Source organism: Manis pentadactyla, chromosome 1 (genome assembly GCF_030020395.1).
Source record: "Manis pentadactyla isolate mManPen7 chromosome 1, mManPen7.hap1, whole genome shotgun sequence".
Lineage (NCBI taxonomy): Eukaryota > Metazoa > Chordata > Mammalia > Pholidota > Manidae > Manis > Manis pentadactyla.
This window is the reverse complement of record NC_080019.1, coordinates 122040510-122054668: the sequence shown is the minus strand read 5'-3', so window position 1 is coordinate 122054668 and position 14159 is coordinate 122040510. Positions and strand designations below refer to the sequence as shown.

Here is a 14159-nt window from a genome sequence, read left to right as displayed (position 1 = left end):
AACACGTCATAACCTAGATTTTTACTCTGATGTAAATGGAATCTTAGCTAAAAGAAAGGAATTTTTCCTACCAATTCAAAGGTTGAAATAGCTTGAGAATTCTATGTGTTTTGTCAAAATGCACTAAGGACTCAAGAGATGCAGCCGTCTTTGTGAAGGAATCAGAATCTGTTTTGAAGGTTAAGGGTGAATCGGCCTGGGCTGAAATTGTGGGTCTGGCTTTGGCAACTTTGGAAATGTAGAGTACACAGAAAGATATTAAAGCATGAGGGATCTAGCTGTAATTATTGTCAAAGTGGGAACTAGGACAGTTAGATTATAGCTCAGTTTTTTCATGTGTTAATATTTGTCTTACATGTTCCCTATTTAATATATTTTTAGAGTTATAAATTGAATCAGATATTCCTTTCAATACCCATTTAATGTCTGAAAGAGCAAGCCATAAACATACATTTGCTTTATGTTCCCCAGCTATTTCAACTGAGTCATCACTGAAGTGGTTCTTGATTTTATACAGGAGAGTTACTGTGAGCATTTATAAAGCCATCCTGTTTATGAGCTAAATTTATTATGTTTGCCAGGTTAATCTGTTTTCTCTAATCGGACACTTAATCAACCAATCTCCTCCCTGCATGTGAACCAAGGAGGGTTTCTCAGTCAGCGCAAAATAATAAATTACCTTTTCATTTGGGGTGGGGGGTGGGGGCAGTGATATTTGTGATAAATGCATCATAATAGAATTAAAGTGAAATAAATCTTATAATTTTACTTCCAGATCCCTGCCAGATATAGATAAAGTACATTTGGTTAAGAGTAAATTCAGTTTGATGCCTAAATGGATTTGTAGAAGAAACAGAGAAAGCTTTGTAGTTCAAGAGAATTCTGAGTTCTCGCTTCCTTTCTCCCTTCCTTTCTATAGAGTAGAAAGCTAGTTCATCACTCAGTGGTACTCTACAGATGAGCAGAGCCGAATTAAAATTTCCATTCAGAAAGAATGAGGAAATAGCAGTAAAAACCAGTTTGTCTGAATCTAGAGCTGTAATCCTGAGATCTCCAGGGCTGCATGTGTTATGTGATGGGAACAGGTGAGAGATTACATCCAAATAACCAGTTCCCATTATTTTGGCTATTGCATTAAGTGGAGCATCATGGGTGGTGCTGTTGGTTGCTAATTGATTGAAAGGGTTGAAGCATATTGAAATAACCATAATGGAGATGATTTATCATATTTGTTGTTAAATGAATAAAGTCCACATTCCAGTAAAAGCCCTATAAAGTAGCAAGTCATTAGTTGCCTTTTAACATACAGAGACTAAAACCAATCGGCATGTAATGTCAGACAGAGTCCTCAAGATCACCCTATTTTTTTGCACATACTTTATAAACAGCAAAGCACTTTCATATCCTTTCACTTATTTGATCCTCACAAAAAACTCATGTCTACTCAGGTCCTGGCAGTTTCTCTGAGGCCTGAGCTGGGGAGTGCTTCACTCCCGGTCTGCAGGGGTAGGATGAGAGCAGGCCTTTCAGTGGAAAGTTCTTCCTCTACCCAGACTCTCTCTTTCACTAGACAATAAAAGCAAAGTCTTTCTTTTAGATGAAAAATCTGCATGAAAAAAAGATCTGTACAAATACAAGGTGAATGAGACCTAGTACAAATATGGTCTTATAAAGATCTTGTGGCCTTAATTGAGTGTTTGCTTAGATGATAAAAGAGGTTGTTGGCTACAGGAGCATAGTGAGATGAAGACAGTCATTCAAAACTTCTAACCCAATCCCCTGAATACATGCTGTTAAAGAAAGCTTTCTTCTTGACTAAAACAGTCAGGCAATATTTCTGTTCAGATTGGATTTTTTAAAAATTGCTCAATCTTCTCCTTCAATCTGCTTTGTATACCCTTGGTCAATATGACTGGAACTAGAAATCTGTTTCCTACAGAGTCCTCATGTAGTACACATCCAGGCTAAGATCTTTCTGTGACTGCTGCTTCCCATGGTCATGTGCATTTGCAATTACTAAGCTTGGTAAATTCAGCTGAACCATGTCTCTGGAACAGCTGAGGGTATGGGTGGAGAAAAAAACAATTTAATGGAACCCAGCTCAGAGGCACAGAAACCTATCATCATGTGGCAAGGAAGAAAGGAAAGGAGTATGCCTTCTGTGGAAGAAGTCCCTTGCACTCTGCCCAGGAAAAAGACAATGAATAGCCCTGGACAGTGAGTTGGAGTCTTGGGTTCTAATCCAAGTTCTGTCACTTGCTAATTGTGTGACACGGACACATTCCTTAACACTTTTAAGCCTCAGTTATATATATATGAAATGGGAGAAATAATAACATAGCTGCCATCTTCACAGATTTCTACAACCGTCTTTTAAATATACAAAAAGCTTAATGTGTATAAGAGAATAAATTCAAAGTATGATTGGATGATAGATATACCAGAGTATCCTCAGAAATACACCTAAATAGTACTATATTCAGGAAGAGAAATGGCTAACTATCTATATAATATTCCTATTCTGCTTTCCCTATTTGCCTTTTTCTATTTTAAATTCAGAGCAAGTTGTCTTATTTATTAATTACATAACATTTACACAGTATAAATACCTGACACTCAGAAGTGATACTGACAGTGTAGTTAAGCCTTTATTGTCTTTTATTAGCCTAATAAATAAAAGTACATCACTTAAGAAGAGGCCACAAATATAAATGATTTCAGGGACTTTGCCCTAAGGGGAAGTTATACAGTGCATTTGGGAAAAGGTAATACTGACTTGGTTCTCTATAAAACGCTAAATTTCTGCTCAAAATCTTACAGCAAAAGTGTTTACAGGACTCTTGGTGACAAGAAAAGTGATAGTAAATGTGTCTGAGCACTAAAATTCTTGTATCCATGGAAACCTGTGAAGTTCTGTAAGCACATGCGCAATGCGGCCGACGTATTTATTGAAAGGCTGAGGCAGTGATCAGTGGGTTATATGCTGTGAAAAGCTGACAGATTGCTGGGAGCTGCTCAGCACAGGCATGGATGTTTTCCTCTGCTAAATATAATTACAAAGAAATTCAGAAATATCAGGCATTATGGAGAAAAAAGTTTACATGTTCATATGTACTTACATCTCTCAGAGTACAGTGTCTTTAAGTCAGACTTTTAACCAGAAAAGGCTTGAGAAACCATCAGTTTCAGCTCCCTGCTCCACGACATTGTTAACTACATTCAGAACTCTTTAGATTTTTCCATATCTGCAGATCCAGATATTTCTTGAATGTTTGGAGAAAATGCCACAAGTTTCTATCAAACTGATATTCCTGGGAATTTAAATGTGTTCCTGGTCAGCGTTTCCTAATGTATAATGGCTTTAAAAGCAAAGAACATATAATATTGGAGGGAAAAATCATCTTAGTTATATGAAGTGTGTATATAACCAAGGACCAACATTTTAATAAAATAAAGAAGTAACATTATTCATGGAGGCATATTCATACCGTGCTCTATTTTTAAAACATATCACCTCATTTGGTCCTCACATCAGTCTTGAGGGTTGTTATTATCCCTATTTTCCCTTCCTTTGCCAAGTCCTGGATTCTTTCTCAAATGTTATTCTAGATTTTAATGGCTTAGAAATGGTCTGTGTTTTGGTTGAAACACGTTGAAACACATTGAAATAGGGAAAATTATCAAGTTCTTAAAAATACTTTGTGTTTTGTCCTCACAGAAGTTTTCTCTTTAAAAATATTTTCATGTTTTGTTCTCTAAAGAGGTGCTGTCCAATATGGTAGCCTTTAACCACATGTGACTACCGAGCACTTGAAATGTGGCTTATGTCACATGTTGAAATGATAATATTTTAATATATTCTGTTAAATAAAATACACGACTTTAATTTTACCTGTTCTTACTTTTTTAATATGCTTGCTAAAATATTTAAAATTATACATGTGGCTGGCATTATATTTCTATTGGACAGCACTGCTGTAATGAAAATGTCCAAAGCTTCCAAAAGGGGTCTACTTTTTGTAATTTCCTGGATACCAGACTCTCTCAGTCTTGCAATTGGTCTGCTCTACTTTCACCAGGATAACATTAGCAGCACTGACTGCTTTCACTAGAAGATGTGCTTTAAATTGTGGTTCTCTTTCTGACCCATTTTTCTCTCATTTTCTCCCATGTAACTCGCCATGGAAAAATCCCAGTGTGCAAATCAATCCTCTTCTTTATCTTTGCTTCCAAAGAGGCGATGAGACAGCGGGTCTGCCCCTGTGAAACCCCATAAGGCCCACTCATGCAGTCCCCGCAGTTTGCCAGGAAAAGCACCCCAATGCTAGACACAGTCTGATAAGTACCTAGAAAAAGAGTGCTTCTCTGTGCTGAAACTGGCTCACTGTTATTGAAAAATAGCTAAAGCTGTTTGTATCAATATTTTGTACTATTATTGTAATCTGAACTCAAATGGCAACCTGTGTTGTAATATCAATCAATAACTCAATAACTGGCAGTCTGACTTTTGTCACGTCACTTAAACCTTCTGAGTCTCAATTTTCTTCTATTTTTAATGGAGTTTAATAATTAAGTGAATTTTATAGATAAATCTTTGTCTAAGAGCTTGTAATGATTCAAGACTCTAATGACTCAGTTTGAACTTATAAAACTAGGCAGTAAAGAACAAATGAAGAAATAGTAGTTTTGCTTCTAGCTGCATCAGGAATATTTTGAGCTGCAAGTAAGGGAATGCCGCATTAATAGGAGATTAAACAAAAGGAGGTTATTTTTCTCATGTATTAAGAAGTCTGAAGTTAGGCTTTTGTTGGAATAAAACTCTGCATTCAACCCTTCAGCAAATCCTGGTAGTTTGACCTTCAAAAATACCTGGAATCTAACCTTTCTTTCTTCTTCCACCACTTCCACCTGTGGCATACCTCAAGGTAATTTTCTGTCTCCCTGTGTCCGCCCTTGCTCTTCTTTAACATAATATATCCAACAATCATAAAACATTTTTAAAGACCAGAAAAGTAAAATTTAGGTTCTATGTTGCTTCTGTGCTCAAAATCCCCAAAGATTCCTTGTATCCTCGGAGTGAAACCTCAAACACCATAGCTTTCAAGCCTCCAAACCATCTGGGTGCCTGTGAATCCCACTGGTCTCATCCCCTTCCTTTTCCCTGTTGCTCACTCAGTTATGACCTTTCTGGTCTTCCTGCTGCTTAGGTCCTTTGCATATGCTGTTCCCTAATCCTGAGGCCCTCCTTCCCACCCACCAAATATCTGTACGACTTGCTCTCTCTCTTCCTTCCCAAATGTTGCTTTATCAGACAGACCTTCCTTTATCCACCTACATAAGGTTTCACTTCCATCATTCTCCAGATCCCTTATCCTTCTTAATTTTTTTCATGACTATAACTCTTAACTCTAGCTGGCATGTTATATATTTATGATTGTCTTTCTTCCTACTAAAATGTAAGCTCCCTGTAAGCAGGGACATTGTTTATTTTGTCATATGAATCAGCACTAGTACAGTTCAGTAAACAGTTGTTGAATGAATACTGCAGCAACTGAATGCTATCAAGTCCTTCTGTCATTGTCTCCGCAGTCCCCTTGGCCCCCTCCTCCGTGCTGCAAGATGACTGCAGCAGCTCCCACCATCATGTCCTCAACCTCCTTCAGAAGTAGAAGGCAGAGGCGGAAGAATCTTTTTCCTCCTGCACTTCTCTTTTAGCAGGCAAACAAATATCTCTCCTAGAATCTTCCAGCAGACTTCCTTTTATATTTTATTGACTAGAACTGATCAATAAAATATAAACAGCTACCGCTATTTTTAAGAAAGGCTAAGAAAGTCAATAGTTGGCTTTCCTAGCCTTTAGAGAGGGAGACAGACAAGGGAGGAAACTGATTAATAAAACCATCATGCCAATAAAATGCCATGATTAGTACACCCCAGTTATATCACATGGCTGATTAAGTATTCTGTAAACCTTGAGATCCAGAGGCACTCAGTAGAGAGCTTTCACCCTGTAATGCTCCTATTTTTTCCACCCTTCACATCTTGAAAATGTAGCCATTAATATGACTTATCTTCCCTATTTAATTACTGTTTCATTAAATGAAAACATTTTCAAATAATTATGTGGAAAAAACACTTATATAATCCCATTAGAGAAAGTTGACAGGAGGGTATATCAAGAGGAGAACTGGGTAGACAGATGAAGGAAAATGGCCAAAAGACATTCACACCTCAGACTAGGAAAAAGGAGAAAAGCTGAGAAAAGGTCTGGCCTGCTGAGAGATTAATGCAGCTGTATTAGTGGGGGTCAGGGGTGGGATCTGGGGCAAGGACAGGAGTTAGAGACAATCGTTTACTACTTGATTTCGATCCTTATTCAGTAAGATTTGTGAAAGAACCCAAACCAGGATTTTACACAAGATGGGTAAATCAGACACTGCATAATAATTTATTTTTTCTTTTAAATAATTTACCAAAGCTTGATTCTTAGCTGATGCTGTGGCCCATCACGGTGTCCTCCAAGTTCGAAGGGAGTCTGGAAAAGACCCCAGGATTGGATACCCAAATAAACTCCCCTCTCCACATCCTTCATGAGCTATCAGTGGCTTAATGTATCAACCACACAGTGAAGAGATGTAGTTCAGGTCTGAAATGTGAGCAACAAATGAGAAGGTAACCTTACAGGATTCTGCACCGGGAGAAAGGAAGGAAGGAGAGTCTGATACCTATTCATCTTAGGTGTTCTGTGTCCCACAGTCGTAAATTCTCTGGCACAAAAGAAAAAAAAATGGCTGAGAATCCCAGAGCCCTAGAATCAGAAGTTCTAAAAGCATGAACCTTAAGATACAAGGTGCCAGCACTACCAGATTTTCAGGTAAACCCCGTATGATGCAATCACACAGATGTTGTATAACCCACTGTTTTCTCCTGTCATCATTTAAGGGTTAAGGAGAGCTTTTTGCATTTTGTGATGACATTTAGGATGACATGTGAGGCAGACATTTTTAAATAAATGACATTTGAATACCTAGCCACTCAGATATTTTTCATAACCAAGTATGGATAAAAACAGGTAAAACAGAGTTAATGAAAATCACCACTGGCTGTGAAATCTTTTGTCATTTGTGATGTCTGGGATAAGGATACTGACTTGCTACCCCTGATTCACATATAGTGACCAAATTAGCAGGTTCTCCCATCTCTTTGAAAATGGTCCCCTCAGGGATAAGAAGGACAGCTCTGCCATGTGTAGCAGTGGACAGGGCAGGCCACTTAATCATTCTGTTCCCCAACTTTCCCATCTTCTTTGAAGACCTACCTTTTTAGGTTAATGTGAGAATGAAACATTATTTAATTTTTTTATAATACCGTGTAAAAGTTAGCTATTACCATTATTGTTGCTGCCCAAAGCAGACAGGCGTTCAGTGAGTGGACACTTGGAAGACCATGGTGGAAATGAAACTTTGACTAAGCAGATTTGAGGACAGAGGAAATATAAATATTTTATTTCTAAGTAAAAAAAGAATTGCCAAACCCATTAATAAGAAATTATAGCATGCTGCTTATTTCAAATATAGAAGACACTGCCGTGTGTAAAATGGATCCCAGATGCCCATTTCTCTCTGACTTGGTCTATATGCATAAAACATGACTCTTCACTGAACTACCTGGGGAATTTAGCCAGCATCCAATCATTCAATCCAGGACTCTAAATTGTTGAGACCAAGATTTTAGTTCAAGTGACCTTTTTTCTTTCTGTGCCCAAGCTATCACTATCTGATTGATTCCATTATGACCATAGAACTGGTTGAACAGGTATCTTCTGGGCTGCCTAGAGCAGCCTCCCTCTTTTTTCAGCAAATCACTAATCTTTACACTTCCTAGGGCCACCTAAGCTCAGTTTCTTAATATTAAACTTTAAATAGTGATTTTTCTGTGGGTTACTGTTGTAAGAAATGTGAAGAACCCTTGGACTATCTGTTTTATCCAGATAACCCTGTCAGCATAGAGTTCAGAACCTGGGATTTTGCATATCAAGGTCAGCAAGGTTATTTGCACTTGGCAAATGGGCCAGTGATGGACCCCAGGACACAGGCGTAAAGTTCTGCAGGGTTGCGGCAAAGCAGTGTTCCCAGATTGGGGGAGGGTTCTGCAGAGCAAGGCCCAGCACTTTTTGAACTCCTGTTGAACGGTATTATCAAGTTTTCTCATGAATATCCAAACTGACCTTTGGAGGTAACCTCTGGCTGTTGAAAATAGCACTAATAACTTCAGAATGCCTAGAAACTACTGGGGGAAATAAAAGAGAGGCAGCAAATTTAAGGGAAAGGAAATATGGAAAGAGCTATGCTACCAATGAAGCATCCGTTTTTTGCTGAGTTACTTTTTCCTGCCTTCCCTCCCCGGACACCCCATGCCAGTTTGACTTCCACAGGACAGTAAGAATCACTTCTAACACAGATCTGCTCATGCCACTCCCCTGACTAAATCTTTCTCTACCACTTGCAAAATGAAGTATAAGCTGCTCAGCCTTTCCCTTTGTCCTTGGTATCAGATTCCATTATACCATTCAGACCTTACCTCCCACTTCTACCTCGCCCTTCCACCAGGCCACCCTCAGTCCCTGCGCCATATGTTCTAGCTACTTTGAACTACTTAAAATTCCCTGACCATGACAGATGTCATCTTGTCTCCATATCCATTAGCCCTCCCTGCATCCTGTTTCAGTGGTAAAAGCTCCTCATGTTTCAAGGAGCAATTCAAATGTCACTGCTCCAAAAATGAACAGCATTTCCCCCCTTTCTTTTGTTGCACTTTATGTATAACTTTCTAAAATGATGCCTATCATATATGTTTTTCTTTCTTCCTCAGTAGATCATGAGCACCTCAATATCAAAACTATTAATAGATTTGAATTTATTCACATATTTGTCCCTAATACCTAACTCAGGATTGCAGGTGTCCAGTGGTTGAATAAATCTTGGAAAATGAAAAACTTAAATGAACTTGCCTTTGTTTTACTCTCTGTCTCCCTACTATCATCTGGCGCTTCTCACCAGGAGTCATTTTGCTAATCACAAGTGCCAGTTCCCACTGCTCTGATACCATGTTCCTGCAAGACCTCAGATAAGAATGAAAGCAAGGTGCATCTTACTAACTCCTTGAGGGTAAATGAAGGATGTTCTATTCAGGCTCTTCACCCAAAATTATAATCTGATAAAAACAGCAACCCTTACTCATCTGCTGTCATCAGTGCTGTTCCAGAAGCCACTGCATATTCAGCTGACAACTCAGAAACTGTTCAGCAGGCTTCCCACTGATTTGCTTTCTGGCAGAGCTGGAAAGGTACCTGCTTGTAGTCAAAGGGCCTGGCTCTGCACCCTGAAATCCATATGACTTCAGGTATGATGCTTAGATGTTTCCTTATGTGCAAAACAAAGAAAATATTCCTTTCCCAGGCCCTACTGACCTTGCTGGATTCTTACAAAGTTCAGAGGGTATCAAGAATTTGAAATCACTTTACAAAATAGATAATTCACCAGGGGAATGGAGGGTAGAGACATAGTATTATTTATACCTTAGCCCTGGCTGTCTTAGGTATTCTACAACTGTTTTCTTCAGGAAGATCAAACTAAATACAATGCCTGAATACATGTTTCATTACCTGGGTAAAAGACCAACCTGGGAAATTTTCTAGGTAGTCCCCAAAGTATATTGGCCAGTTGCCACCATGACTTATACATGACTTATACATGAGACCACATGTCCAGACTCAGTTTAGCCATATGAAACTTGTTGCACATTGACTATGGGCCAAATAAAAGCCTTATCCTAGATGCACCTATCAGCGAATTGGCTAACTCACCTGTATGGACATTGCTGTTATAGCCCTTGACCCATTCAGTGGCTCAGTGTCACCAAACATAGACAAGGACATATAGTCTTACTTTGCTTAGAATAGGACTATAAATCTGTTTTGATTAAAGTCTTTAAAAGTCACGTGGGACAAATGACAAAGGAAGCTGCTATGGGGAATAATAATAACAGCTAACACTTAAAGCATGGTCACTGTTTACTAGGCACAATCCTCAGGGATTATCCTACATTCTCTTAACCCACAGCTATTCTTTCAGGCAGGTTCCCCTGATAGCCCTCTTTGCAGTTGAGGAAAATGAAGTCACATAATACAAAGCATAGAGAGAGGATTATAACCCAGCTCTGCCTGATTTGACTGCCTGGATGCTTAATCTCAGGCAAGTCCTGGTCTATGTGAGATCTACCAGCAGCTACAATTTCCCTGAAGTTTGTTGAGAGAGTCATTTGGGTAAAAAGCGTCAGGCATACATTTATTCTGCATGATTTCTCTGTATAGTCCACTTGAATAAATTCAGGTGGGAGGAAGCAGAGCTATAGATGGTCATCTATATTTCAGATTATGATTATCATACAGTGGCTAGTTGCCTACCCCAAAACCTTTCTCTACCTCTTTCTCAATAAAGGAACCCCACTTTAATTTGAATTGGCAATATGCCCATCTAAAACTTAAATTTCCCAGCCTTCCTGAATGCTGTGTGTAGCTATGTAACCATGCTTTGAACAAAGAGATGATAACAGAAGAATTGCCCTGGAATCATTTTGTGGTATTTCCAGTAAAGAGAGTTAACACAGCTGGAAGGTGCACCCTTCTCTCATTCTGGTTCTCTCTTTCTGTTATGTGAGTTACAGACATGGCTAGTTGTTCTGGACCATGAATGACTTAGATGATGAAAGCCACATGCAGAGAGAGAGAAGGAACTTGAGTTTCTAATTATTTTTTGGAGCATTCATGTCAACATTGGAGGACCTACTCTACCTTCTCTTATATCAGAAGAATACATCCTGAGAGCTTAAGTAGATGCTATCTTGGTTTTCCTTTTATATGCACCCAAAACTAATCCTGATAACATTACCTGGAAAAACAGAAAGAAAGCAAGATGGCGGACGTGCTGGATCTTCATGAGGCCGGGGGCGAGGATTTCGCCATGGATGAGGATGGGGACGAGAGCATCCACAAACTGAAAGAAAAGGCGAAGAAACGGAAGGGCCACGGCTTCGGCTCCGAGGGTTCTCGAGCTCGGATGCGTGAGGATTATGACAGCGTAGAGCAGGATGGCGATGAACCTGGACCACAACGCTCTGTTGAAGGCTGGATTCTCTTTGTCACTGGAGTCCATGAGGAAGCCACTGAAGAAGACATTCACGATAAATTTGCAGAGTATGGGGAAATAAAAAACATCCATCTCAACCTGGACAGGCGTACAGGATACCTGAAGGGGTATACTCTAGTTGAGTATGAAACATACAAGGAGGCCCAGGCTGCTATGGAAGGACTCAATGGCCAGGATTTGATGGGACAGCCGATCAGTGTGGACTGGTGTTTTGTTCGGGGTCCACCCAAGGGCAAGAGGAGAGGTGGCCGAAGACGCAGCAGGAGTCCAGACCGGAGGCGGCGCTGACAGTCCATTTGTTGTCCAGGTGTTCTCTCCAGAGATTCCATCTAACAATGCAGCCTTGGAGAAACAGGGCTGAGGTGGAACTCACTTTGTTTATATTTAATTTCTTAACCTACCTGGTTTATGTTTCTTTTGAGTTATGAATAAATGTCCCGTTTTGTTTTCTACATTTAAAGTTACTTTCCTGTTCTAACATTGGAAGCTCTGATGCACTATTTAAAAGTAAGCCAGTATGGGTCACTGAAAATACTTCTCCCAGAGACTGACTTCTGTGTGAGTTTCTACATTAGTCATAGTCTAGGGTCATAGTAGAGACTAGGGTCAAAGTAGAGACACTGCTCGGTTTTTTTTTTTTTTTTGGAAGCTATCAGAGCAGAGGTAGAAATGAGGTGTTGTCATGATAGTTAGTAAAGAATAATTGCTCTGTATGTACTCTCTCCTGGGCAAATGGATGTTACAGGAATGTTTCTCTTGTTTTTCCAGCCCTTCTTGCCGTCACATTTGTTTGTACTTCCAGCTGTCTGAGGTCTTGAATCTTTTGTTGGGGTGTTCTTTCTTCTTTGCTGGAGAAGTCCATACTAAGTTCTTGGTAGCTGAGGGTGAAGGTTCCCATAGAGATGATCCAGAGGAGCATTGAGGAAGCCAAAGAGGCAAAGCATGTGGCTGAGGCTGGGAGAGACTTCAGTTAGCATGGTGGGATAAAACCAGTACCACAGACCCAGCAGGTAATAATGGTATCCAGCAGAGAATGAAGGTCAGCAGGACAAGCAGGGCCAGTCACCTGGCTCGCAGATGAACACAGGGGCAATTGTCTAAGGAGCAGTGGAGGGTAAATTCACCAGCAGGGGCTAGGCATTTAGAAAATACACTCAAATTCATAACCCCTCAGCTTCTGCACTGAGTATAGTATAAATTGATGGGTGGGCAGAGATAATGAGGATTCCTACAGGGAAGAGAATGCTGCAAACAAGGTAATGCTGCAAGCCCTCTCCACCCTTCCCAGTCTAGGGTGGACTGTATGTTCCCCTCCCTCAAGGGATTATGATAGACATGCTGGATAAAAGGTTTTGATTGAGGTACTCTGTTATATGAAGCTACTAAGTCTACTTAAAGACTCATGTCTGAGAGTAAAGAGAATACTGATAACATTTCTTCTTAGTCCTTGCCCCAGCTAACTCAACTTCAGAGAATGGCTAGAGCTGGCTGGAATTGAAGGCATTCAATAAAATTATGTACCGCATCAGGTCCTAGGGATATGGTTAGGATCTCACTTTTGGCTTGACAGATAGTTGTCAGATAAATAAGGCTAGAAGCAATAGTTTAGAATATGGATTAGCACCTGGGGATTGGAGTCTCACCATGGTTCTCCTTCCTTGTCCAGGGACCAGACACATTGAGGACAATGTGGCTATAGCAGATGGTCATGGCAGTCAATGGCAGCAGAAAGTGAAGAGGTTATAGGTGGTCTTATGCCATTGAGCCTTGAAGCTGCCTTAGCTGACACACTGAGTGAAGGGTACTGGGCCAGCTCTGCAGACAGTATGGAACAGGAACAGCTGGAGTGGAGTTGAAGACTATTAAAATGGGTCTCCTCCCACCCTCCCAACTTACCCACTGTTGTCTCACTATACCCTCCCAATCCTTTCTTAATTCTCTGAAGAACAGTACTGTCCTGAATAGTGGTTCATCCATGGTGTGGCATATGAAAGACTAGATACATCTTGAAAGTCCCTATCTTCCCCCTTAAGCTATGGAGCTGATCATTAAGTTTTTTAAATCCTTGGATTTACCTTCTCAAGTACTAGTCTAACATTGCATTTTTTAAAGGACATCTCTACCACCTCATCATTTTTTGCTGAAATGATTTTCTGGTGTGTCTGGTTAATTCTGTGGGGAAAAGATCTTGTACAAAATGGGTGCTGCTAAAATTTCAGGCCATTTGGAAGCCAATGTGAAGTGGCCATTAAGCGCTAGTCTTGTGTACAATAACGAAAATGGTGAAATAATGTTTAATAAAGTTTAACATTTTTCCAAAAAAAAAAAAAAAAAAAAACATTACCTGGAAATGTTCTGGTTTTGTCTCTGTTTCATACATGTTTCACTTTAGATTATTGCACAACCATAGAAAAATTGTATAATTAATTACATTCCCTTTGCTTGGTTTTTAATAAAACTCCAAACAAGAAATTTTAGGTAGAAAAAGCAGAATTTATTGATTAAACTGAAATCTGGAGTTCAAATTTTTTTCTTTTTTGCTAGCTCTAATTAAAATAAACTAGCCAAGAGCTATTGGATTTGAATCCAACAAGGAGAAAGAGAAAGAACTCTTTTTCCTCTTAAGTACTTTCCAGAATAGACATGTTAGGAGGTTTGTCTGTCCTTAGACTGTACATCAGATGTACTTTCTGTGTTATTACAAATCACCTAAATTGCCCCACCAAACCTAGTTGTGTAAAGTGATTATTGCAGCCCAAAATGTTCAACTGGAATTTGTCTGGGTCTTGGATAAAACATGACATTTATAAAAACCAAGCACATCTGTGACACACCTTCTACTTTTGTTCTGTTTCAAAGCATTGTAAAATATATCCATTAAAAAGTGCTCTAAGGAGACTGACTTCTGTTGTGACAGCATGAGGAACTTCAGTGACGCACTCTGCAGTGACA

At 39.6% G+C, this 14159-nt stretch overlaps 1 protein-coding gene and 1 pseudogene across 1 annotated transcript; one reads left to right on the top strand and one right to left on the bottom strand.

Annotated features, from left to right (window-relative positions):
- The first annotated feature begins 10965 nt into the window (after window positions 1–10965).
- Window positions 10966–11659, top strand: LOC130683503 (RNA-binding protein 8A-like). Its single transcript, XM_057501207.1, has one exon. The coding sequence runs from the start codon at window positions 10974–10976 to the stop codon at window positions 11493–11495; it is 522 nt and encodes a 173-aa protein (XP_057357190.1). The 5' UTR covers window positions 10966–10973; the 3' UTR covers window positions 11496–11659.
- A 176-nt stretch (window positions 11660–11835) lies between these two features.
- Window positions 11836–13587, bottom strand: LOC118931662 (putative gonadotropin-releasing hormone II receptor; annotated as a pseudogene).
- Window positions 13588–14159: the final 572 nt, after the last annotated feature.